This window comes from Mesoplodon densirostris, chromosome 3 (genome assembly GCF_025265405.1).
Source record: "Mesoplodon densirostris isolate mMesDen1 chromosome 3, mMesDen1 primary haplotype, whole genome shotgun sequence".
In the NCBI taxonomy this organism is placed as follows: Eukaryota; Metazoa; Chordata; class Mammalia; order Artiodactyla; family Ziphiidae; genus Mesoplodon; species Mesoplodon densirostris.
Window position 1 is genome coordinate 177,554,192 of NC_082663.1, and position 27,181 is coordinate 177,581,372.

Sequence of the window (27,181 nt, forward strand, 5' to 3'; positions counted from 1 at the left end):
GCCCAGCTGAATTACAGGCCTCAGATGACCAGGCAGAGGGCTATTTATTGCCCCTGCTGCTGGGGGTGGGGTGAGAGAAGCTAACAGGGGACCTAATTTTCTCTCATGTCCACAGAGGACTGGAAGCCCACAGAGCTGTGTCTCTCAGAATGGGAGCACAGGTTATAAAACATCTGAACAAACTTGAAGCACAGCTCATTTCAGATGACTTAGGCAAACTTTCAGATTCTTTTTTTTAACATGTGAATGTGATTTAGTTCTTTTTGACAAATTTTTCAAAAGCTAAGTTTCAAAGAGCTCTGATATTGCTTGAATAAGTTTTGCTGTGAAAAAAATACCAATTTTACACACAAAAAGCACATGTTGTATTATTCCATTTATATCAAGTTCAAAAATAAGCAAAATCAATCTATGTTGCTGGAAATCAGGATAATGGCTTCCTTTGGGGATTGAGACCCAGGGCAGGGCTGGGGAGGCCTTGGGTGCTGCTGGTTATGTGGGTGTGCTCCCACTGAGCTGTACACTCGGGATTTGCATACTTTTCTGTAAGTATGTTATACTTTGATAAATGTTCAAAAATATTAACTTTAAAAGTGAATTTTTTAAGTGGATAATTTTAGCCAATGGAAATATAAAATTAATTATTTCTCATCTGTGAACTATGATAATCTATGTATAACACAGTCTCCACATTATACTTCATACAGTTCACAGGAAAGAGAAAAAAACTAGTGATGACGAATAGCACTATTTTTACACATCTCAGCGTCTTCCAGTTCTGTCTGTACTCACCGTTCTCTTTGTAGCCCATGCCCAGGATGACTTCAGGTGCCCGATAATACCGCGTTACCACGTAGGGGGTCATCATAAAGTTGGTGCATGCTGTGCGAGCCAGGCCAAAGTCAAGAATCTTAAGGGTACAGTCTGACTTTACTACAATGTTGCTAGGTTTCAAATCCTAGGGCAGAAATGATTTAAATTAATAAAAGGAACCAGAGCATGCTAAGTAAACAATCTCACATTGGTAAGGATTTGTGAGTTACGTGAGAGTACTGGGAGAAGGAGGAAAGTTAGAATTGAACCCTGGGATTTTGGAACCATTTTGGAAAATCCTACTCTCATGTTGAAACTAATACAGATCAGCCTAGAGAGGCCAGATGGTTGCCCTTACCCCTGTGTGGAAACCTTCATGACACTCCTTGGCTTAAAACCTTCTGAGAGCTTCCACAACACCCTCTCCTCCCTCGCTCCACGCCTGGTCATCCTTCAGTTCCCAACACTCTGGCTCTTCCTTGCTGTCCAATATAAATATAACTCAACTCACATGTGTAATTTACATTTTCTAATAGCCACCTTTAAAAAAGTGACTACAAAAGGTAAAATTAATTTTAATAATATTTTCCTTTATTCCAATACAGTATATTTCCAGAATATTCATTTTAAGATGTAACCAACATATAAAAATTATTAATGAGATATTTTGCATTCTTTTTTTTGGGTACTATCTTTGAAATCCAGTGTTTATTTACAATTATAGCCACATTCTGAGTACTTAATAGCCTCAGGTGGCTAGTGGCTATAATACTGGACAGCACATGGCTAGAATTCTCTGACCCTGGAATCTTCCAAAGGCTGCTTCTTTCCTTGGTAGAAGAATCCCATGATTACCAACCCCAACTTCCCACCCTTCCCTGGGACCTCCCACTCCCCACCACACATACTACCCTCAGAGTCCCTCCTCTGCCCCGCCCAGCACGGGCTCTGTAAGAGGAGGCCTCAAGGGCCTCCCTGTGCTCTCAGCTCTCAGCCCGGAGTCTGGCACAGCAAACTCTCAGAAAATGTTTGCTGAGTGAATGTACACATCATACTCCACCACACTCTCAACACAACCTACCACTTATGCAGTTTTCTCCTTCATAACTCTAGGGACTTTCTCCATGGTGATCCCCCACATCCCAGACCCTTCCTCAGGCCACAGGAATTTGACTCTTGCCTTGGACTCCAGCCTGCAAATCCACCCTAGGAACTATGACTTCTAAACAATCCACATCTATTCTTTTCACAAGTGCTTTCCAACGTGTAGCTACAACGTCAAACTGCCAAGTCACACCACACAGTAAGACCGTCACTTTTAGTGACGTTTCAGGCCCAGCACCTGGCTGAAACTTTCCAATCGATGTGTCACCAAAGGGTATAGGTGTGCCTTGAGTGACGGCTGCCAGGTGTTATTGGGATAAGCAGAAAAACACTTAAAAATTACATCAGCTAAAATTATGTTTCATTACTGCTAAGCGCTCTCTTTCTAAACATCCGGAATTCAGTAAAATATAACTTATAAATATATATCGTTTAAAAACATAATTAAAATTCCCACCAAGCCCATGCAGATGCACTGGTCCCTGGCCGGCCCCAGAGCACTTCTGCTGTGCATGTCCCGATGTGGAGATGTGCTGTGGGGAACACTGCCAACTCACCCACAGCTGCTATTCTGCACAAAGGAAAGTGAGCGAAGAATCAGCCCCACGCTCAAACCAGTGATCCCTTCCTGTGAGAAGGCAGTAATGCAGCTAAGGTAAAACAAACCAATCTGTTTCTAGGTTCCTTTTTTAAAACCAAAGAATATGGCAAGAACAGGCATTTTAGAATACAAATTACTAACACATAAAATAATGCTCAACTTCATGAAAATTAAAAACCCAAATGACAAGGAACAATTTTTAGTCTCTCTTCTGGCAATGAGGAAAAGATGGCAATACCCAGTGCTGGAGGAAGAAGCAGAAACAGACCCTTCCTTACACTGTTGGTGGGGACGTCAATAGGTGCTTTCTTTTTAGGAGACTGATTTTTTAAAAAATTTGAGATGTCTACACTTTACCACCAACAGCCCCTGAAATCCAACCTGGCCCTGAACTAACACAGCGCCACGTGAACAAGGATGATTAGAGTAGTGCCACCAGCCAGTCTGATGAACTGCTGCGTGATTAGAAAACATGCCCATTCCAGCCACCTCCACCTGTCAGAAGATTGTCCTCTTGCACTGATTTTGTTGGAACAATGCACTTTACTGCCATCTGCTGGAAAACTATGATAATAAAATGCAAACCAAGCTGTCCAAGGTGTGGACTGTTGTCTTGGCAGGACTGGGCTGGGAGAGGCAGCCCTGCCTCCCAATGCTTGCCCATGGGAAGGTGCTTAAAGAGGTCTCAGGGCGCCTGAGGGCTCCCCACATGCACAGCCGCTCTCCCATCAGTCTCCACACACAACCAGAAGCAGCTGTCCACAAACGAACTGGACTTGTAGTTTGAAGATGGCAGAGTAAAGACAGTTCTGCCCCGTCAAATCTTGAAAACCATCCCCAACAAGGAAAACAAGAAACACACATTACAATAAAAATAACACCTAAATTTGGGGAATTGACCCAGAGTGCGGGGATGGTATCGCTGGGGCAGCCAATAAGGGTGCACGAAATATCTGCAACCAAAAAAGGGCAAGAGCAGAGGAGTGGAAGGTTGAGGCCGTTGCTACTCCTGGTCAGTTCTCGGTCTAGAACCCACTGACTGGAGGTGTCCTAAGAGGGAGAACCCTGCACATTGTAACAAGCGTCCACTGCCTTGATTTCCCCACAGGTACCTATGACCCCTTACTCAGGTGACGGTACCTGGGAACAGCAGACATTTGGAGAAGAATTAGACACAAGTTCTAAGTGGATACTGAAAGTCAAAGACTCAAAGCAACATCATGCCTCCTCTAGGTGGTGGTAGGGGGTGAGTTGTGGAGGCCAGGTAATAAATGGAGACTGGTCCAGATCTCTTCCAGCTATATTATGACACAGGCCTAGGGCAAAACTGTGAAAGAATATTGCTGTTCACCTCACGAGTGTGAATGGTTTCTGATCGTCTTTTCTAATCAGTAGAAGAATGCATCTGCCCAGTCAAAGGCTACATGCCACACCTGAGGCTTTATTAATCTGCTCTAGCAATGACACCATGTCCAGCACAAGCAGCTACAATGAGGACTACTGATCAGCTAAGGCTCGATGGTCTACATTCTCTAGCATCCATCTAGTTTCTTCAAGGGCTGGACTAGTGAATTAAACTGAGCTATGAGGGACCACCATCCTCGCATTCTTTAGGTTTTAATGGCAGTATTAATCTCCTCCATTCTCCCCCACCTCCCAGAGTTCAATAATGTTTTTGATGTACTATCTTGAGGGGGGAAGTTTCAGGTTTCCACTTGGCCTTCCCCATCATAACTCTTACCTCACAGACCAGGGAACCAATGTAGGGGTCACTCTGCTAAGAGTATCAACTGCCAACTGTATCAGTTCCAATCACACACTCAGGGACTGGGGAGATGACTGTTGGGTGGGTCCATGGACCCAGTGGCCCACTGTGAGCCACCAGACTTAGACACCTCAGGAATGAAGGTCTGGGTCACACTCAGGTAAGGCACAGAGACCTGCCAAGGTGATGGCTGAGGGTATGAATAATGGAGAATGGAGAGAATGAGTACCTGTTGTGGCTCCGAGGTCAACTGTAGTGAAAGGGGCTATAGTTGGTCCCTTCCCCTCAGGAAGGGAGGCCCACGGGGAGCCTGAGGGGGCTGCTCCTGACCTGTGTGGAGAAGCAGAGCTGAGGGGGGCAAGGGTGGATGGTGGTAGCCATGAAAATGCGTACCTGGCTCTCTGCTGTGGGAGTGCAACGAACAGACACCCCACTGAGGTACCCTGACCCTCCCCTCTGCTTATGACAAGGCCACACAACCCACAGTGGCTCTTGGCTAATGACTGCATGGGGAAGGAGGTCCATTCTTATGAGACACCAGATTCCTCTGACGGGCAGCCCAACCCTCCTTCATGCCCTCTCTACTCCAAGGGGTCAGACTGGGCTGACCCCTGTCAGCTTCTCCACCTCCTCTGACTCACTCCCTCTGTTCTTCCTCACAGGCCTTCTCCCCATGCATCTCTTGCATGTCCAATGTCATCATGCTACACTAATGCCTTCAATGAAAAACCCCACATGCTCTATGGGGAGGGAAGGCAGCAGAGAGGAATAAATGACTTGGCTGAGTGGAGTAAATTCCAACCTCAGTGAGTGGCCCACAGTGAAATACTGTGGACCATAACTCCTGGGAAGGGCTTAGGAATTGAACGACAAGTACTGTGGAAGGCAGGATGGGGCAGGGAGCAGGACACTGAGGGATCCGGGGTGGGGGAAGGTTCACAGAAAGGTAAAGGTAGGCCTCCCAGATCCACACAGAGGTGTTGGTTCCTCCTTCACTCCTACTGGCCTATTATCTAGAAAAACTGAAACCAAGTTTCCAGACTCAGGCCTCAAGCACAATACCAACAGATCTGCTGGTATGAGGCAGAGGAAGGGCATGGGTGAGGGGTCCAGCCTGAAGACAGGGTGTTGTAGTGAAGGTCTGCATTTTGCCACATGAGAACCTCAGCCCCACCCCACACAGCCTTTCATACCAGCAGCCAGACTGCTCTCCCTCAGTCAAGAGACCGGAGCCTTTTCTAGAGAAACTAAATGATGTCCAGAGAAAAGACCTGCAAACAGAGACACCTGTGGCTATGTGTTGCTCTAGAGAAAAACCCCTCATTCAACAATCCCAAGCCAGGCCTTCTAATCCTTCAGTCTTAAATAGGACCAGTGACAAAAGGTCACCAGACATTTGAGGAAAACCTCACATGTGACAGCGAGAGACCAAATGCACTAAAACAAACAAAACAAAACCTCAGGGGAAAGAAAAACACTGCAGGCAGCAATAAGAAAACTTCAAAGGGACTTCCCTGGCAGACCAGTAGTTAAGACTCCCAATGCAGGGGGCATGGGTTCGATCCCTGGTCGGGGAACTAAGATTCCACATGCCACACAGCGTGCCTAAAAACAAACAAGAAAAACCCAGAAAACAAACTTCAAAGAAATTTTAGCCTTGTAGAGATGACAGTGTCTCCATACAAGAAGAACAAAATGCTATTTACAATAGCCAAGACATGGAAGCAACTCAAGCGCCTATCAACAGACGACTGAATAAGATGTGGTATGTGTGTGTGTATATGGAATTACTCAGCCATAAAAAAAGGAATGAAATACTGCCATTTGCAGCAACATGAATGGACCTAGAGAATATTATGCTTAGTGAAATAAGTCAGAGAAAGACAAATACTATATGATATCACTTGGAATCTAAAAATTGATACAAATTAATATATATACAAAACAGAAATAGACTCACAGATATAGAAAACAAATTTGTGGTTAACAAAAGGGAGAGGGAAGAGGGGTATGGGATTAACAGATACAAATTAACAGATACAAATTAGGGGTATGGGAGTAATAGATACAAAACTACCATATATAAAGTAGGTAAGCAACAGGGAAATACTGTATAGCACAGGGAATTACACACATTATCTGGTAATAACCTGCAATGGAATGTAATCTGAAAAAATACTGAATCACTATGCTGTACACCTGAAACTAACACAATATTGTAAATTAGCCATACTCCAATAAAAAAAAGAACTAAATGCTATAAAAAGGAACTTTTAAAGATAAAAAAGAACTCCAACTAACTGGTACTTCAGAGAAATATAGAATAAAGAACACAGTAAAGAAGGCATTCTGAAAGAAATAATAAAAAATTTTCCAGAACTCTATGGCATGTTCTTCCAGACTGAAGTGCCCACCAAGTGCCCACCACAATTAACGAAAAAAATTTCCATATCAAGGCATATCATCCTAACATTTCAGAATATAAGAAATAAAGAAACTTTAAAAAATGTTTCCAGAGATAAAACAAAACCCAAACCAGGGCACTTGCAAAGGATCAGTAATAAGAATGGCATTAGGAAGTTCAAAAGCCATACAACACTACACTACAACAGGGTACTGTATTTACACCTTAGAGGGGAACTGATTTGTAAGTAAGAATTTTACATCCAACCAAATTATTAATCATGTTAGAGGGCAGAATAAAGAGTTTCAGCTATCTGAGGCCTCAAAAACTTTACTTCCCATGCACCACTTCTGGGGAAGCTATTGGAGGATGTGTCCCACCAAAACAAAGGAGAGATGGGGATCAGGAAGCGGGCTCCAACTCCAGAGACAGGTGAAGGAAATCCCCAGGAAAATGCTGGAGCGAGGTCCAGGATAAGGTCTCTGCATCAGGTATGGGGGCAGCCAGTCCAGATGCGAGCAGGGCTGAAGCGCCAGGAGACAATCAAGGTGATGGAACAGCTAAGACATTTGGATGCAGTGAGAGAAGACTTAGATACCTGGTAGAAACCTTAGGGTTTAATTAGCAATAAGGACGTGGAAAACTGCTCCCTCCTTAAAACAAACAAAAAAGACCAAAACTCTAACAGATAAAAGACAAGTGTTGTTAACTCTAGGGACAAAAAGTTGAAAGGAAAAGAAATATAATCATGGTGTAAATATAGGCTTAGCTGTGAAAAGCGTTTATAGGGTCACGATGACGTAAAACACACTATGGACACTGATCCAAACCAATTACATTGTAACTATACTGGGAGGACAGGGGGACAGGAAAGGTGGCAGGTGAGGGGCACGATTGGTGAAAAAGAGCTAAATCAGTACCTTATGTCCCAAACTGAAGAAAGATCAACGAATAGAGATCTCATCATATTATTTCAAGATATGGAGATAAACACCAAAATAACAGCTAAAAGAACTGAAAGAATTTGTTCTGGGGAGAGAGAAATAAGAGGGAGGAGGTGGGGGCTCTTTTTTAGTAAGTATTTGTCAAATTATTTGATCCTTGATAAAAATACAAAACAGATTGACCAACTTATTCAGCAAGTTGCAGAACAATATATGTACAAGATGATCCTGTTTTTGAAAAATGTAAGTTAAAAAGGACGTAAGTATAGACAGATATGCTAGTATTAGCATCAGTAAGAAAATGTGTCAGTGTAAAGTTAGGAAGGAAACACACCCAACTACTATCACTGGCCTCCTCCAGGTGACAATGGAGGGCTGGGGACTTCCATTCAATTTTTTGAATTATACAAGGTAAAAATTGGTGAGATTACAGGTGTTTTATTTTTCAAGTAATTAAATTTTATGTTTAGAACGAAACCATCTTAGTAAGTGAAACCGAATGTGTGTATTTATGCCTATGGTATAGTATACAGAAAAAAGGACAGGAAAAGTTCACAGAAAACCGTTAACAGGCTTAAAGGGATAACTGCGGTTCATCACCTCTTGGGACCTGGAGGGGTGGTGGGTGTGCAAACAGGTGCCTTATCTACCTTTCCCACAATGACCACATGGTACTTTTACAGCAGACACAAAGTCTGGCAGACCCACAAATGTGTGAACAGGAGGGCATAAGATAAGGGGAGGGAGATCCAGTGGGGAGGTAAATGGGATGGAGAGGTGGTTGGCGGAATCATGCTGGGCAAACCAAAACTTCCTTGGACCTTCTAGTCTGCAGGCATGGGCCTAAACCACAGGGACGGAACATCACCTAACACAGGCACATGCATGCTGCAGCTCTTACAAGGCCCCCTAAAACGGGAGGATATTGCTTCCCCATGTATGTCTGGGCCCAAGAGGGGAGATACAAGCAAGGCAATCTGTTTCCTTTTACAAAATTAATAAGGCCTAACATAATGAAGCCTAATAATCTGGGAACTTATTCTCAGTTAAGACTTTAATACAAAATGTACTTAAGAGAAATTAAGAGTGCCTTAATTTATGTAAAGGTCTGTGACTATTTTATGAAGAGAAACAGAATGTTATGCTGGGGAATCTTTATTTTTAATTAAAAAGACTAGTGTTACTATTTTTAAAGCAAATTCGTCAACAGTATTTATATAATTTAAACTGAACACTTGGCGGCAGCGAAGGCTGTATTTTAAATGACTGAAGACTGGTCAGGAATCTTTGTGCCAGGCCCCCAACAGGCACTGGGAGGGCCAGGACTGGCCTCAGGCTGCAGACCTCACTCAGGCCTCAGGCCTCATGCTCACAAGGGGTAAGAGTTTGGCCCTCTCTGGATTGGTGGGCTCTGCTACTGTGTTAGGCCTCTGTTCAGTGGCTGTGATGGAAACAGCCTTTCCTGGCACCCAACAGATCCAAAGAATTATTACTACTACACCATCAAAAATCTCTCTATTCTTTTTTGTATGAAAAGGCTTCATTGTTTTTGTCTATCTTCTTCCCCCCACAGATTTCAGTTCAGAGAAAATACAACTTCTTGCTGTTGAAACATAATATTGAAAGACAGTCTGTCAACAAAATTAGTATAGTAATAATTTAAGGAATGCTAAGAATGTTTTCAATAAAACTATCTCTGCCTCTAGTCTCACTCAACATTATAGTTGCTAAAAAAAACCAAAAAACAAAAAACCAAACAAAAAAACACAACTCTATCATAATCTGCTCACACAGCAGTAAAAGTGAAGAAAATAACAAAAACTCATAAAACCAGCTTAGAGAATATCTCTCTGGTTTTAAAATATGTACCCCCTGACAGGCAACACCATCATTCAAATTCCAGCCTTGGCCTAGTCTAGAGGTCTGCCTGGAGCCTTTCCAAAAGCTCCCACCAGTATGGCTGGGATGCTGGAGTGGTAGAATTTTACGATGTAAGCAATGAACACTTGGGCCATAATTCACGTAAGACTTCTCAAGCAACTGTATCATATGCTACTTGGCCTCTAACTTTCCCCCACCCCAAATCCAAATTCCTTGCTCACTAAAAATGGGATTTCAAATATGGAAAAACTATTAACACCAGGTAAATCTGGGTATAGAGTAAAGTTCTTTGCCCTATTCTTGCAATTTTTCTCAAAGTTTTAAGTTACTTTCAAATAAGAACTTAAAAAAAAAAAGAAGTATTTTTCTGCAGTACTAGTCTGAACAGCTGGCTCATGCCTGCATCCAGGGTGGCTCACATGCACCCAGGCAAACCAGGCATTCCACAAATGTCTTCTAATCTCAACTATATTTGGAAGAGTAACATGATCCCATAGTTTATTTGGATTTTCAACATTGACAAATTTTTAAAAAATATTACGTTCTTTTGTAACTGGAGATTATGACAACGAAATGATTGTGATTACAAAACAAAACAAAACAATATAGTATCACTACTTACTCTATGAATTATACCAGCTGAATGTAGATGTTTAATACCACAGAGCATCTGGTAAAGAAGGTAGGACATTCTTTCGTGGTCCAACTCCATATGAATAACCTGACATAAGTTAGCATCCATTAATTCCATAACCAAATACCTGAGGAAATAAATGATCAGCCATGTACACATGAAAATTATCCAAAATTCCTTTATGGTTATTAAACTAGAATTTTTATGAAATAGTAATAACTTACCGCCTAGTCACTGCACTGGCTAAAGTAAAAAGATAACTTGTTTTCCCTAAACATTTATAAGGTATCTTGAAAAGAAGCAAATGTATAATGAAAGTTTGTAAAAGTTTTCAAAAAATAAAAATAAAAACAGCAACAAAATGCCTTTCAAGTTAAATATAAAACAATTTTTATATCATAGTAAATAGAATCTCAAACATTCAAATTCTCCTATATTTAAACATTTTTGCTATTGGATCATTGTTACCAATATAGAAACCATGCTGTTATTGCTCTCATCTTAAGAAAACTTTTGACCTTACTTCCCCCACCAGCTACCATCCTATATTTTTGCTCCCTATGCAAGCAAAAACTCCCCAAAGAGGTGTCTATACTTACCATCTCCAATTTTTTCTCCCATTTTTCCTTAATCCCACTTTAATCAGGCTTTTGCCCCCACCCCCACCACTTTGCTGAAACTGTCCTCAAGCCTCCATGTCGGCCTTCCGGGTTGCTAAATCCAGTGGCCAGTCCTACAATCCTGGCTGACTGTGCCCTTTTCCTATCTCCAGCTTCTTACTGTTGAAGTGCCAGCACTCGGTCCTTGGTCTTCTTTTCTCTAACTGTACTTACAATCTTGGTGGTCTCTGGTCTCAAGACTTTAAATACCATCTAGAGACTGACAACTACCAAATTAATACCTTCAACCCAGACCCCCCGCTGAACTCCAGGCCCATTTATCTAACTGCCTATTTCACAGTTCCACTTGGACGTCCAATAGACATCTTGAACTAAAACTGAGTTCCTGATTCTACCCTACCTCGCAATCTGTTCTTCCTGTAGCCTTCCACATCTCAGTTGAGAGCACTTTTATCCTTCTGGTGCTCAGGCCAAAAATCCAAGTGTTGTTCTCAGCTCCTCTTTCTCTCATACCACACATCCTCTCTAGGAGCAAACACTGGGGTTCTACCTTCAAAACAGCGTCAACATCCTATCTCTTGCCTTTACCATCACTATCACCCCTCTGGTCTAAATGCAGCCATCATAATCTCTCACCTGAATTGCTGCAATAGCCTCCTGACTGGTCTTCTGTGTCCTACCCCTAACAGTGGGTTCTTGATTCAGAAACTGAAGTTATTCTTTTAAAACATAAGTCAGATAAGCTCACTCTTCCTGCTGAAAGTCTTACTGACTTGTAAAGGAAAATCCTTACAATGGCCTAGAAGCCCAGCAGTGTCTGGCCCTGTCACTTCTTTGAGCCCACCTCTTCGACTTTCCTCTGCTTCCTCTGATCCAGCCACACTGGCTCTTGCTGTTCTTAGAACACACCAGGCACACTCCCCCTTCTGCTCCTTTACACTGCCTGTTCCTTCTATCTTGATACTGCCTTCCTCCAAATATCTGTAGGACTAACCTCCTCACTTCCTTGAAGGCTTTCTTCAAATGTCACCAAACCAGTGAGGTCCTTCCCTAACTACCCTACTTAAAGTTGCAACCTGACTCCTAACGCCCAGCACTTCTGATCCCCCTTACCCAGCTCCATTTCTTCTACAACATTTGCCACACATCCTAATGAATGACATCATTTCCTTATTTGTTATGTTGACTGTCTATCTTCCCTGGCTTTCCTGAAAGCTCTAGGAAGAAATATGACCACCTGCAATTCTTAAAAAATGAGAGGGATTTTTGCTGTTTTGGTCACTAAAGTATGCCAAGTTCAAGAGAGTGCCTAGGGCTTCCTGGTGGCGCAGTGGTTGAAAGTCTGCCTGCCGATGCAGGGGACACGGGTTTGTGCCCCGGTCCGGGAGGATCCCACATGCCTCGGAGCGGCTGGGCCCGTGAGCCATGGCCACTGAGCCTGTGCTCCGCAATGGGAGAGGCCACAACAGTGACAAGCCTGCGTACCGCAAAAAAAATAAAAAATAAAAAATAAGAGTGCCTAGCACACAGTTGGCAATCAAATATTTGTTTGTTTGTTTGTTTTGGCCTCACCGTGTGGCTTGCGGGCTGAAAGCATGGCGTCCTAACCACCAGACTGCCAGGGAATTCCTGGCAATCAAATATTTGTTGAATCAATGAATACACGAATAAATTTAGGATAAAGTTGTGCATTATATGTCAATAATAAATTAGTATCTCATTTCATCATTACTAAGATAATTCTATTTCAGATTTTGGAAGTTTAATGACTTACCCATTTCAAATAATAATTATAAACACCTAAACCTTACAATTTGGCTTTCAGGGGACTAGAGAAAAACATGTTATATTTTATATTTCAGTAAAGGAAATCACCAGCATTAATGGCACTGTCTGCTCTGAAGAATTATTTTCAGTCATCCTTTATCTATTGTAGAAATGATAACCATCTAGGCACAAATAGTTGAATATTATTATTCATTTTCCTTAATATTTCTCTTCCACAGAGAAAGTGGCTAGGATATCATTTAAAAATGTGTTCTCACCTATATTTCCTAAGTAAAAAAAGCAGTTACTTTCTTTTCTAAATTTTCAGTCTTTGATGAGCAGTGTATTGCCGAATAAAAATTATACTTACACATCTTGAAATTCTTCTAGAGTTTTTTGTGGTGTAAACACATTTAACAAACTAATTATCTGAAAAGAGAAAATTATATCTCAGCATGTCAAATGACTCTACCTGATTATAAAAATTAAGTTTAACATTAAAGTGTATTAAAACTACAAAAAAAATCACAGCAGAGCTTTGTATTTATTATTATTGTTATTGCTTTTACCAAAACATTCTATTACACAACATTTGAAAAAAGCTAAATGATTAGGATTCTCATCTTGGAAATAATATGCACTTTTAATCAAATCACTTTTATGTGTCCCCAGTAACTTATAGAATTTTAACACATAATGTCTTTCTAGCTCTGAACATAAAAAAGTAGCAATTACAAGTAGAAAAACACTAAATAAAGCAATATGTTAACTCTGAAAACTTAAATACAATATTCAAATTTCTAAAAAGTTTTGAAATGTGAAGGCTAAGCTTATATTTTTGGTATGATAAAGATGAAATGCCTCATAGCATTACCTATTTACATTACCTTTACGTAAGGAGGATTCAAGAACTGACCCCACCACAGGCCTTGGTCCTGGCACCCCAATGGTTAAACAATGAATTCTGCTGCTTGAGCATCAAACACACGTCCTCAATCATTTCAAATGACTGAGGGAAAGATGAATTATTCAGTATATAGGATTGGAGTGGCTGGCTAGCCAAGGGGAAAAAAAACTAGATTCATACTTCAATCTTTACACCAAGATAAACTCAAAATGGAACAAAAATTTAAATCTAAAACATGAAACCATGAAACATTAAAATATGAATAAACATTTATAAAATTCTAGTGTAGAAAAGCCTTTTCTAAGCATGACAGGAAACCTAGGAGATTTGATTATGTTCAACAACAACAACAAAAATCAGTATGACAAAAACAACCTAAATTAGGTCAGATGGAAAAGAAGTGAGGGTTGACAGCTTTAATATACAAAGATCTTCTATAAATGCATAAGAAAGAAACCAACAGTTCTAGAGAAAAATGGACACAGGCCATGAAAAACAAACTCTCGAGGAATAAAAATAAATGGCTAATAGAGATATGGAAAGAAAATCAACCTCACAAATAAAAATAAGGTATCATTTGTCATCTATCAGTTTGGTAAGGTAAAACAAAAGATCAACAGTATGTAGCTCTGGGGTATTTTGAAATAAAAGACATACTCAGATACTCAATAAAAGTGTAAAACTGACAGTCTTCTTTGAGGTTAATTTGTCAGTATATATTATTAAAACTAAAAGTGTGCATAGTCTTTGACCCAGCAATCTTGGCCAAGGAATTCACCTGGACAAGTGTGCAAAGATGCAATGTATAAGGATGTTCACTGCAGCACCGCTTATAATAGCAAAACACTGGAAACAATCTAAAAATCTGATAATAGGTGATTGGTTAAATGAATTACTGTGCATCTGTACTATGTAGCCATTTAAAAAATGGTTTATATCTATGTTCATTAATGTGTATGAGATCTAGCAACATTCCACTAGGGAAAAAGCAGGATGCATAATAACATAACTGAGCTTATTTATGTATGTGTGTACACATATGTATAAGAACGCTCACCAAAATGTTAATGATAGTGACCTGTGGGTGGTGGGATTCAAGGATTTTTCTTTCTTGTTTATACTGTCTGAATTAAAAAAAATAATAAACCTATTTTTTTGTAACCTGAGAAAAAAACTTTACTTTTTTTTTTAAACCTGTAAAATAAAGCATGCATTGGAGAATTTAAAAACAAACTCAAACCACAGACTCAAAAGACTGAACCTATCTTAGTTTTGTGTTTAATGTCCCTACACCAGAGAAATGCAGCATAAATGTTACAACAAAAGGAGCCATATAGAGTTGAGTGTACTTTTAAATACTTATCCCCCCCACCCCGTAACAAAAAGAGGTCACATGGGAGGGGATCTCCAAAGCCCCTGCCAGACTTAACATTTTATAATTTTATAACATGGCAAGGTTATCAAAATCATGTTCAAAATAATGCTCAGGCATCAGTAGTAGAACATAAAATGGGCCTGAGTACCTCATTTTCTAGAGATATACTGTTTTTCCTTAAAACTTACAATGCTTTGATTTCTGTAGAGATGCCAAGTACAACTATCTTGAATATAACATCATCTAATAACATTTATTTAAATCAATGTGAATATGTAAAAGCTACTTATAGAACAACGTTTTTCTAAAAAGTATTTGGATATTTTTCAATTTGCCAGGTCAATACTTTTGCCATTTTATACACAGGGAAACAGTGAAAACCAAATGGTTACAAGGTTATTTGACATTCCCATCTGTGCTGAGTGACCTAAATGTCTATGGACAATGATGCCTCTTGCTGACTTCAATATCCCCAATGTTGATTAGAAATTCTGTCAGTAAAATATAACCATTTAAATCGTATTTTTATCACTAGTTTGCCCTAGGTCTCAGCTCATTGTGTCTCCAAAGACCCCGATGATTATGACAGCATTGACAACGTTCAAGTATTAGAGGAAACGCAGACGTAACTTACATTTTTATGATTGACACATTTTAAGAGGACAAGTTCACGATAAGCTCTCTTTGCATGAGTCTGATTCTGAAAAGGACGGCTTAGTTTCTTGACTGCAACATTTATCCCAAGAACTGTATCAAAAGCAGCACTATAATTAAGAAATATAACAGGCAACCCATTAGGATGATCTTGGAATAGACAGCAATGCAGAATGTACATTCAATGTATTATCTTTTTAAATGAATAACAAATAAGGAAAAATCAGCTTGCTTCCACTCTGGTACTTCTGCACATTAAGAGCAAGGTGAGTTGGCTAAGAGTGCAGGACGAACGGACTCCTCCGCAGAGGCGCCACCATGGCAGCTGAAGCTAGGATGGGATTCAGCAATCCTTTGCACGTGGACGTCTCATTATATTAGTTGAGATTATTATGTTCAGAACCAAGTAATTTAATAGAGAGCATGTAAGACTGCTCGGGAAACAAAATCTTCAGTTTAAATATGCCAATAAGTTGAAAAAAAGTCACTGGTATCACAGAATGAAATATAAGTATATTTTGGAGTATCACAGTGGAGAAAATGGTTTGAAGTCATGAGATGGATATAATAAATCTAAGTTTTGATTGATTGTGTTTGTCCCAGATATAAGAATCTAAAAGGAAAACAGAAGCCAAAATCTCACTTCATGGTAAATCCCCAAGATACAAAATCCCTAACATAAGCAATTGCTATCCATAAAATTCTGCTAGAAATACCTCCTCATACTACTATGGTAAGAAATAAAATATTCTAGGAGCTGTGTTTCCAGAATCTCAAGTTCCCAGCTGAAGTTTATGATTGATTTTCCTCCAGAAAATAGATAGGAAAAATGGAATACCTTCTGTACTAGTTTCAAGCTAGCACTAACAGTATGATTGCTGTCACGGTTACCTTTTGGCTCCTCATCAGGGGTTAAAAGCTGCTAAAGACCATCTGAGAACCTAAGCACCATTTAAAATACTGTTTCTATTTATTTATTCTATTCAGTTTATAACACTGTTTACATTATTCACTTCTATTAATTTTTTTTGCCAAAAACCCCAAACTTAACTCAATTTTAACTTTTTTTAAATTGAAGGCTGTCTGCTGTAGCATTTGGTTAAGAATTATTAGAAGCTTCATGTTACTTTGGAATTACTTTTTTTTAAATTCAGTTCACATTATGTGTTCATGTATACACAGATGTAAAATCACATGCCCAGGGACTTCCCTGGTGGTCCAGTGGTAAAGAATCCGCCTTCCAATTCAAGGGACTTGGGTTCGATCCCTGGTTGGGGAACTAAGATCCCACATGCTGTGGGGCAACTAAGCCTGTGTGCCACAACTACTGAGCTCACGTGCCGCAAACTGCAGAGCCCACGCGCTCTGGAGCCTATGGGCCACAAGTAGAGAAGCCCGCATGCCACAAGGAAAGATCCCACATGCCTCAATGAAGGCCCTGCGTGCCACAACTAGGACATGATGGAGCTAAAAAAATAATAAAGAAAATAAATAAATTAATTAAAATCACATGCCCATATGCAAATGTAATATTCATATGGATTATAAAATGTTAAAAATAAATCTATGTGAAACAAATCATTAATTAATACATACACATGTGATTTGTACTTATATATATATATATTTCTCAGTCTTGAGAATTTAAAAACAGACACACCTTTTTTGGTCTCAAAAGTTTTTGTCCAATGAGCCAAATGGACCAATTCTGAATATCTGAGCGGACTCATGCTTCCCCATTCCTAGTTCCAACTCCAGGAGGAGCTACCTTCAGTTATTCCTGGCTTTACTTCTTTTAGTAATATCTCAACTCCAAAGAATATACTTTTATCACTATTTCCTCATTTATCAACTTCAGAAATTAGCTATTTGCTCCCCATTATGAAAACTGAGGATTTAGTCACTTAGTTGAAACCCCCAACTCCTCCTAGTTTTTGGTTCTCATGTTATTTTATTTTATTTTGCAGTACGCAGGCCTCTCACTGCTGTGGCCTCTCCCATTGCGGAGCACAGGCTCCGGACGCGCAGGCTCAGAGGCCATGGCTCACGGGTCCAGCCGCTCTGCGGCATGTGGGATCTTCCCGGACCGGGGCGCGAACCCGTGTCCCCTGCATCGGCAGGTGGACTCTTAACCACTGCGCCACTAGGGAAGCCCTCTCATGTTATTTTTAACTTTTCTCTTGGTCACCCTTGTAACTTTAAATAACATGCCTAAACTTGTTGCATCAACTTTCAAAGGAACCTCCTGCTCCTCACTATGTAAAATGAGAATATTACACTTCATCTCCTTTTCCCTCCAGCTCTCTAATCGCTTCTCCTCCAATTTCTGTCTTAAGTGGTCAAGTTTAATAACACATCTTTCAATCTCTGTAATGAAATCTTCTGTGTTTCTTCCTTAGGATGTATCTAAAAGTTGAAAATCAACTTGCAGAGTGTATGTATGTATGGGCACACATGTAAACATTACTAATTTCAGAGCGAGGATTACATTTCATTTCTAAAGATCACATGACCCTTGCCACTCATAAGAGAATGTGATTGTTTCCAGCATTAAGGTTAAATGGATTCTCTTCTAACATTCCATAAGTTCTCAAACATCATGCCGCTTTAAATTTGTTTTATTCTTAGATCATGACTTTTTCTAACTTTTCTACCACAAGTTTCTAATAAGCTTTTTTTTTCCTTATTAAGAGAAGACAAATATACCTCTTTAGAACCTGCCACTAGTACTTCTTACCTTCTTACTCACATTATCTATTGTTTGGAATCTATTCCATTTTGGGCGAAGACATTTTTCTTGCGGTTTCAAGGCCTGATGTGTACCTATCGCCCTGGGATTTCTTTTCTCTGCCTTCCACTGCTTCTGGTGTTACACATTCTTGTATTCCTTCTTGTTGGAGTACATTCTCAAGGAATTTCCTCAGAAAAAAGGGCATGGAAGATAAATTACCTTACTCTTCCTTTATCCTTGACTGATAAGTTTGTCTTCTAAGCTCGAAATCAATTTTCTCTCAGAGCTCCAATGATTTCCAAAGCTGAGTGTTGTTGGTGAGAAGGCGTATGCCTGTCTGGTATTCATTCTTTTGCTTCCTTTTTTGTTCCTCATCTCAATGATTTATTACAAAGAACCATGTTTTGTCAACAACCCCAAAGCGCTCCCCCCCAACTAATCACTATCCTTCCTGCCCCCCAAAGACGATAACTACTTCTGACTTTTTTTTATAGTATAATTAAAAAAAATATTTATTTGGCTGTGCTGGGTCTTAGCTGCTGCACACAGGATCTTCAATCTTCATTGCGGCATGCAGGATCTTTTACTTGTGGCATGTGGGATCTAGTTCCCTGACCAGGGATCGAACCTGGGCCCCCTGCATTGGGAGCACGGAGTCTTAGCCACTGGACTACCAGGGAAGTCCCCTACTTCTGACTTTTATGATAATCACTTCCTTGCTTTTACCAGCTAAACATGTATCTTCAAGCCCCTGCATCATTTATTTTTGCCTGGTTTTTGAAACTGTCTATGTCTGACTTCTTTCACTCAACATTATATTTGTGAGGTACATCCGTTGTTGTGTGAAGCTATAACTCATTCTGTGTCATCGCTATAATATTCCTTTGTTATGATTATATGACATAATGTTGATAGATACATTGGTTGTTTTCAGTTTGCAAGCAAAAAACATGGTCATAAACATTCTTGTACATGGTTCTGGGCATGCATTTCTGATGAGTAGATAGCTAAAAGTGGTATTACATATAGTTTATTTTAGTAGATAATGCCAAACTGTTTTCTGAAGTGGTTTGTTCTATCAATTTCTAGGCATTTGATATTTTTGTAGTATATCGACCCTATGTCCTGCAAGAGGGCCAAGTTTAACAAAAGGGAGATCACAAGGGAAGGGGGGGCACTAATCCAATCACAAGAGCCCTTTAGAAGCAGAGTTTGTTTTGGCTGGTGGGAAGAGGGGACTGTCAGAGAGATCTGAATCCTGAGAAGGACTAGACATGTTGTGGCCTTTAAGATGGAAGGGGGGTCACATTAGAAGGAATGTGGGAGCCTCTAGGAGCAGAGTGGCCCCTGGCTGATAGAGAGCAAGGGAATGGAATGGAGACCTCTGACCTACAGCTGCAAGGAACTGGGTTCTGCCAAGAACCCGAATGCACTTGAAAGCAAATTCTTCCCCAGAGCCTCCAGATAATAAGAGCCCAGTCCAGTGACACCTTGATTTCAGCCTTGTGAAATGCCAAGCAGAGAACCCAGGGAAGCCCACCCAGATTTCTGACCTACAGAACTACGAAATTATAAATGGTTGTTGTTTTGCTTTAAACCACTAAGTTTATGGTAATTTGTTATATGGCAACAGAAAACAAATACATCCTCTTCTATATTTTTCTACCCTTTTCTCTCCCCAGGCTTCTTTCTGGATACTTTTTTCCTCACCTATCTTTCAGATCACAATTCTCTCTTCAGTTATATCTAATATGCTTTTAAACCCACCCATTAACTTCATAATTTAATTACTATGTCTTATAGTTCTATAATTTCTATTTAGTTTTTTTAAGTTTTCATTTTCCACCAAAAATTTTTCATACTGTCTTTTATCATCTGGAACATAACATCATAACTCTTTGGAAGTCTGGATCCAATAATGCCAATAACCCCTGTGGATCTGTTTCTTTTCTCTGTTGTTTGTGCTGGATTTTGTGAATGTTGTCCAATCTCCTTGTGTGACTAGTTATTTCTGATTACGTGTTGCACCTTGAACTTGCAAAACTGTTTGCTATCTAGAAATAATTTGATATCCAGTATGACGCTATCTTCCTCCAGGTAGAATTTACATTTATTTCTGCTGGGTACCTGGGGGCACTAGCAATTTGGGCTCACCTCACTTTGGGTTCAGCAAATGAGATGATGTGAAGCTAAGTGGCAGTTCCTGCAAGGGCCGGTTTCTTTTTGGTTCATCCTTACTTCTAGGATGCAGCCCTTTATTGGACCCAGTTAAAGCAAAGGAAGTTCACTAAGCCCCTTTAGAGGGCCCTGGACTCCAATCCCTGTCTCCTATAGCCCCACAAAGCAGTCCAAAGGACTCTCTCAGCTGCCCACTCCAGAATTTTCAAATGCCCTCAAGGGAAAGAACACCCCAAATCCTGGGCTCCTCTTACTAGGCTTCTCCTTCCCCAGATACTGGCCTAATAATTCTTCATTTACTTACTCTCTAGGGGCAAATGCTGAGCATGGGGGTGGGGGTGGGAACGTTGGGAGCCAACTAGCAAAACTGTTTCATAGACACACTTTTAATTAACATCCCTGCTTCTAGCCATCGTTTCATCTTCGTTTTTTTGTATCAGGCATCTGTATACTCACAGCCTCTTTGGAGTTCTACTATAGATAGGTTCTCTTCTTTGTGGCAAATGTCTTATCTACTTATTCTCACTTCCTCTGCAGAAACTTGTTAAATGCTCTCATATCCACTGATTACTGCTCTCCTGTCTCTTTGTTTAGGTGTCTGACCCACCATCTTAAATTAGAAGTTCCAAACTATACATTTTAGAGGTGTAACTATGAAGACACAATGATTTGCCCAAGGTCACTAAGAACTACTGCTATGAGGATCTGAGCTGGACTTAGAAGTCAATTCTCCTGAATCATAGCCTTCCTATGCCTTATAGCCTATATCTTCTTTATCACAAAAATTTTGTTGTGGACATTATGGTTATTTATATATACTAATAGAAAACAAAACAGTATAAAACAGGCCAACATTCATGCTTGTACAAAACTAGAGGAAGCAAAAAGGAGTAAGAGCTATACCAACCATTTCATGTTAAGGTTGTAACTGTCACTTCTAAGCATTGTCAGATCTAATATTACACTTTTTTTTTTAAAACACTTCATAAAAGATGCTCAACATTGTTGATTATTAGAGAAATGCAAATCAAAGCTACAATGAGGTACCACCTCATACCAGTCAGAATGGCCATCATTAAAAAGTCTACAAGGGACTTCCCTGGAGGCACAGTGGTTAGGAATCTGCCTGCCAATGCAGGGGACACGGGTTCAAGCCCTGGTCCAGGAAGACCCCACATGCTGCGGAGCAACTGAGCCCCTGCACCACAACTACTGAGCCTGCGCTCTAGAGCTCGCGAACCCCAACTACTGAGCCCACCCGCCTAGAGCCCGTGCTCCACAACAAAAGAAGCCACCACAATGAGAAGCCCACACACCACAACGAAGAGCAGCCCCTGCTCGCCGTAACTAGAGAAAGCCTGCATGCAGCAGTGAAGACCCAATGCAGCCATAAATAAATAAATAAATTTATATATATATATATATATATATATATATATATATATACATAAAAAGTCTACAAATAACAAATGCTGGAGAGGGTGTGGAGAAGGGGAACCCTCCTACACTGTTGGTGGGAATGTAAGCTGGTGCAGCCACTGTGGAGAACAGTATGGAGGTTCCTCAAAAAACTAAAAATAGAGCTACCATATGATCCAGCAATCCCACTCCTGGGTATATATAAAGAGAAAATTATAATTCAAAAAGATACATGCACCCCTATGTTCATAGCAGCACTATTCACAATAGCCAAGACATGGAAACAATGTAAATGTCCATCTACAGAGGAAAGGATAAAGAAGATGTGGGACATATATACAATGGAATACTACTCAGCCATAAAAAAGAATGAAATAATGCCATTTGCAGCAACATGGATGGAATGAGATGATCATACTAAGTGAAGTAAGTCAAAAAGAGAAAGACAAATACCATATGATATCACTTATATGTGGAATCTAAAATATGACACCAATGAACCTTTATGAAACAGAAACAGGCTCATAGACATAGAGAACAGACTTGCGATTGCCAAGGGGGAGAGAGGTGGGAGAGGGATGGACTGGGAATTTGGGGTTAGCAGATGCAAACTATTATATGTTAGAATAGATAAATGACAAGGTCCAACTGTATAGCACAGGGAACTATATTCAATATTGTACTATAAACCATAATGGAAAAGAATATTTTAAAAAAAGAATGCATATATACATATAACTGAACCATTCTGCTGTACAGCAAAAATTAACAACATTGTAAATCAAGTATATTTCAATTAAAAATTTTTTTAATAAAAGCAAAAAAAAAAAGTTAAGCACTTCGTAGAACTGTTTCGTAAAACAAACAGTCCTCACTACTTTGGTTAAAGAACTTGAGATTTTAGAAGGAGAGAGAAAAAGTGAATATATATATATATGAAAGAAATGTACACACATTTTCCCCGTAGAGCTTTAAAACCTTGAATTACTTAATTCTACTAATAACTTAATTTTATAAATACTTCAAATGATAAACATTTTAAAACTTAATTATTTTACTAACAGTTTTAATGAACAACAAAAACATAGAAACAAATAAATCAGACAACTGTAAAAACAATTCAAAATTGGGAGTCAGAATATTTTATTTGGATCCCAGCTCCTCCTTTTAATCCTGTAACAATACCTGCACTTTGGTGTACCTGCACACCTGTCCCTATATCTTTATCAAGCTCTAGTTTAAATAGATGATTAACAAGTTTTGTAAACAATGCATTATTGCTATGATATTTTACTTCTCAAAAATGTAAAAACACATGTATATTAGTTTCCTATTGTTGCTATTACAAATTAGCACAGATTTACTGATTTAAAACACATATTATCTTACAGTTCTGGAGCGTGTGTCTGTGTGTCTGTGTGCACGCGCATGTGCGTCAATCAAATCAATCACACACTCTTTGGTTCGATCAGAGAGAAGGCTCTATTCCAAGCATGAGCTGAGATTATCTGAAGTTCCACAGATAAGTCTCAAAAGATCAGGGATAGTGTCAGGACAGGGACAGAAGAGCAGGGTTTCAAAGGAGACTCCAACGAGGAGATGCAGTGGGGACAAAAGTGATGGGCGTGGGAAAGAACCTGTCATATTTGCAGAGAAGGGACCATTGGAGGTAAGAAGTTATCTAAAAGTTAGGGCTTGATGGTGGGTATACTCAAGCCCTTCCATCACTGATGAGGAAGAAAGGAGTCTGACTGGCACCATTCATAGTTTCTTGCTCTATCTACACAGCAGAACAAGGTGAAAGATCCTCTCCTTGAACCTCATATAAAAAGAACACTTTTCTTTTAAGGACCTTAAAGCATAATACCAATATCCAAGACTCTGTGCAAAACAGAGCCAGGAAAAAATCCTCTGAAGACATGTGGGGGAAGTATCACGGGAAAAGTTTCTCTCTTGTCAGTCTGGGACTACCATTGCCTGCACCACCACTGCTGCAGTTCAATGGGACCACGAAGCCTCAAGCCTAGAAGGAAGGTGAGGAGCAGTCACCCACCTTCCCGGCTGAGAGGAAGCCAGCACAGGCTCTGGTAGAAAGTAGCAGTAAAGTAATAATGGAAACCAGGTCTCCAACCATCGAGGCCCAGCTCTCGTGACGGCACCTCGTCTAAAAGCCAAAAGAAAACATCCCAGAAATCTAAGAATAATTTTCATAATTGCACAAACATTTCTAAAAGAAACCATCAATAATCTGAATCAAGTTAACTAACCTCTTTCCCATGCATCAGTAAAGTTAACCCAACTAAAAGGTTTTGATTTGGTAATGAACAACTGGCTTGGGGTACAAAGTTAAGTGAATAATTACATCAAAGATCACAAAATAAACTGTTAGCTGTGCAAGAGGCTCATTAAAAGCTATTTTAATCAGTTCAAAGACTTCCTTCTTGAGCAGAAAAGGGTGAAACCCAGTTTTTGATCCTTCCTTAAAATCAAAATTTAGGCTATGGAAATGGGGGTTTGCAAGATGTGAAATTTAGGATGGTGTTAAAATTTTAGCCTCTACGTGTATGTGAGGTGAAAGTTGCTCCTACAAATGTTAATAAAATTGTCATAAAATTATTTAAATGAAAATACTAAGAGTTAAGTGAAAGTACAGTTAAGATTATAGCAATATATAACTTAAGTTACAAGAAAATGACAACATATTTTAATGCATAATATAACATGAAAATATTACATATAATACTGTAGTATCAGGGGTAAAATATCCATTAAAAATGACAAATATCCTTAAGTTAAGGCACCTTTCAGTTTACATTTTTTTTCAAAAAAATTTTTATTAAGGGGGGATTCACATAAACATAAAATGAACCATTTTAAAGTGAACAATTCAGTAGCATTTAGCACATTCACAGTGTTGTGCAATCACCACCTTTAAGTAACCCCAAAAGATTTTCATCACCCCAAAAGGAAACTCCATACCCATTATGAAGTTGCTCCCCATTCCTCTCTCCCCCATGCCCTTGTTACCACCAATCTGCATCTTTCTCTATGGATTTACCTACTTTGGATATTTCACATAAATGGACTCATATAATAATACTACCTTTTATGTTTGGCTTCTTTCACTTAGCATGTTTCTGAGGATCATCTATGTTGTAGCATATATCAGTGCTTCATTTTTTCTTATGAATAATATTCCATGTATGTATAAAACACAGCTTGTGTATCCATTCATTTATTGATGGACATTTGGGCTGTTTCCACCTTTTGGCTATTGAGAATAGTGCTGCTATGAACATTTGTATACAAGTCTTTTTTGAACATCTGTTTTTAATTCTTTTGGGAATATATCTAGGGGTATTTACTGGGTCATGTAATAATTCTACGTTTAACTTGTTGAGGAACTGTCAAACTGTTTTACACAAGTGGCTGCACCATTTTACATTCTCACGGACAATGTAGGAGGGTTGTAATTTCTTCACATCCCTGCCAACCTTTGTGATTTTCCATTTTGTTGATTATGGCCCCCTAGTGGGTATGAAGTAGTACCTCATTGTGGTTTTGATTTGCATTTCCCAAATGACTAACAATGAGCATCTTTTCATATGTTTATTGGCCATAAATCTTCTTTGGGGAAATGTCTATTCAAGTCTTTGCCTGCTTTTTTTTTTTTTTTAATTGGGTTGTTTGATGAGAACCTACTGTATAGCACAGGGAACTCTACTCAGTGCTCTGTGGTGACCTAAATGAGAAGGAAAATCCAAAAAGGAGGGGATATATGTATACGTATAGCTGATTCACTTTGTTATACAGCAGAAACTAACACAACATTGTAAAGCAACTATACTTCAATTTAAAAAAAAAAAAAGATGCTTTTACCTAAAAATAAATAAATAAATAAATTGGGTTGTTTGTCTGTTTGCTGTTGAGTTGTAGGAGTTCTTTATATTCTGAATATTAGACTCTTACCAGATACGCGATTTGCAAATATTTTCCCATTTGTGGGTTGTTTTTTCACTCTCTTGACAGTGTTCTTTGATACACAAAAATTTTTAATTTTGATAAAGTCCAATTTCTTCTTTTGTTGCTCATGCTTTTGGTGTCATTTCTAAGAATTCAAAGTCATGAAGCTTCCCCCTTTGTTTTCTTCTAAGAGTTTTATGGTTTTAACTCTTATATTTAGGTCATTGATCAATTTTGAATTAACCTTTTACATGATGTGAGGTAGGAGTCCAACTTCATTCTTTTGCATGTGGGTATCCAGTTGTCCCAGCACCATTTGTTGAAGAGACTGTTCTTTCCCCATTGAATAACCTTGGCACCCTTTTTGAAAATCAACTGGCCACAGATGTATGGGTTTATTTCTGGACTCTTAGTGTTTAAAATTCTTTAAAAATTCAGAACTTTCCATCCTATAATTCTACCACTGCTTTTACCAGAGGAGGTTTAGCTTATAACTGTTTATTTGGGAACTTTCATTTCAAAACTAGAATTTTTTTAATGAAAAATATACACCCATAATGAGTAATTTCATTATTAAACACTTCTTTAAAAAACAAAGGTGGGAAGTAGTATATGAAAACTGGAAATCAAAACTAATCTCTGAAAAACAGTATTTTTTAAAGTAGCATGTAATTTTATTGTCATTTACCATGCTGTAATGAAGTCATTAATTTTAACTGTATAACCCTTGTAAAGCTCTCCATTATACAATTAATTATGAATTTCTAGTCAAGCTCTTAATGTGGTTATTACATTAAATGTCCTTGATATCAGTCTTGCTTAATTCCCTATGCCAAATTACCATCCAGTTCCAAATAAGAGACGGGTTATAAATCAAAAGAATATTTTACTGTCTAGAACTTTTTATTAACATCAAAGTATCCTAATATGAACCATCCATTCACTTTAAAACTTTCCTGGCACACTGGATTTAAGTATCAATATAGCATGTTATCAATTGGAAGTTAAGATCACCACTATTTTAGATGCAAGCCAGGCATTCCTTCCAAACAGCCCCTTCCCCCTCATTAGTTTTTCTGGGAATCTCTGAACTACCATCTCCTCTCAGCTTCCAGGGCCTCTAACTACCTAAGCCGAATAAAACAACTAACTTCCCTGATCACATATCTCTACAACAGAGGATCAATTACTAACCACTGATGCAGATTCTCTAAACTCAACATCTCTAATAAAAATATAAACTCTCCTACCAGACCATACAAGAGTTCTCTTTTATCTTGAATCCCCTTTACCTACAAGCTGTAATCATTGGGTGTTTTAGCTTTACCACAGTTCCTTTTAGATGCAAAGACAATCTTGTTTTTACTAACCAAAAAAAGAAAAGATTTTGCCAAAAAACTAAGGGATAAAAAGCTTGGGAA

The 27,181-nt window shown here is 39.2% G+C and overlaps 1 protein-coding gene across 3 annotated transcripts in view; it reads right to left on the reverse strand.

Moving 5' to 3' along the window:
• Nucleotides 1-27,181, reverse strand: part of MAPK9 (mitogen-activated protein kinase 9) — a 59,696-nt gene that overhangs the window by 12,952 nt on the left and 19,563 nt on the right. For all 3 annotated transcript variants that reach the window (XM_060095057.1, XM_060095058.1, XM_060095059.1), the window contains exons 3-6: nt 15,450-15,579; nt 12,904-12,962; nt 10,135-10,273; nt 793-958 (exon numbers count right to left, since the gene is read on the reverse strand). In XM_060095057.1, coding sequence (XP_059951040.1) covers nt 793-958; nt 10,135-10,273; nt 12,904-12,962; nt 15,450-15,579 — 494 coding nt within the window. The remainder of the gene's footprint in view (nt 1-792; nt 959-10,134; nt 10,274-12,903; nt 12,963-15,449; nt 15,580-27,181) is intronic.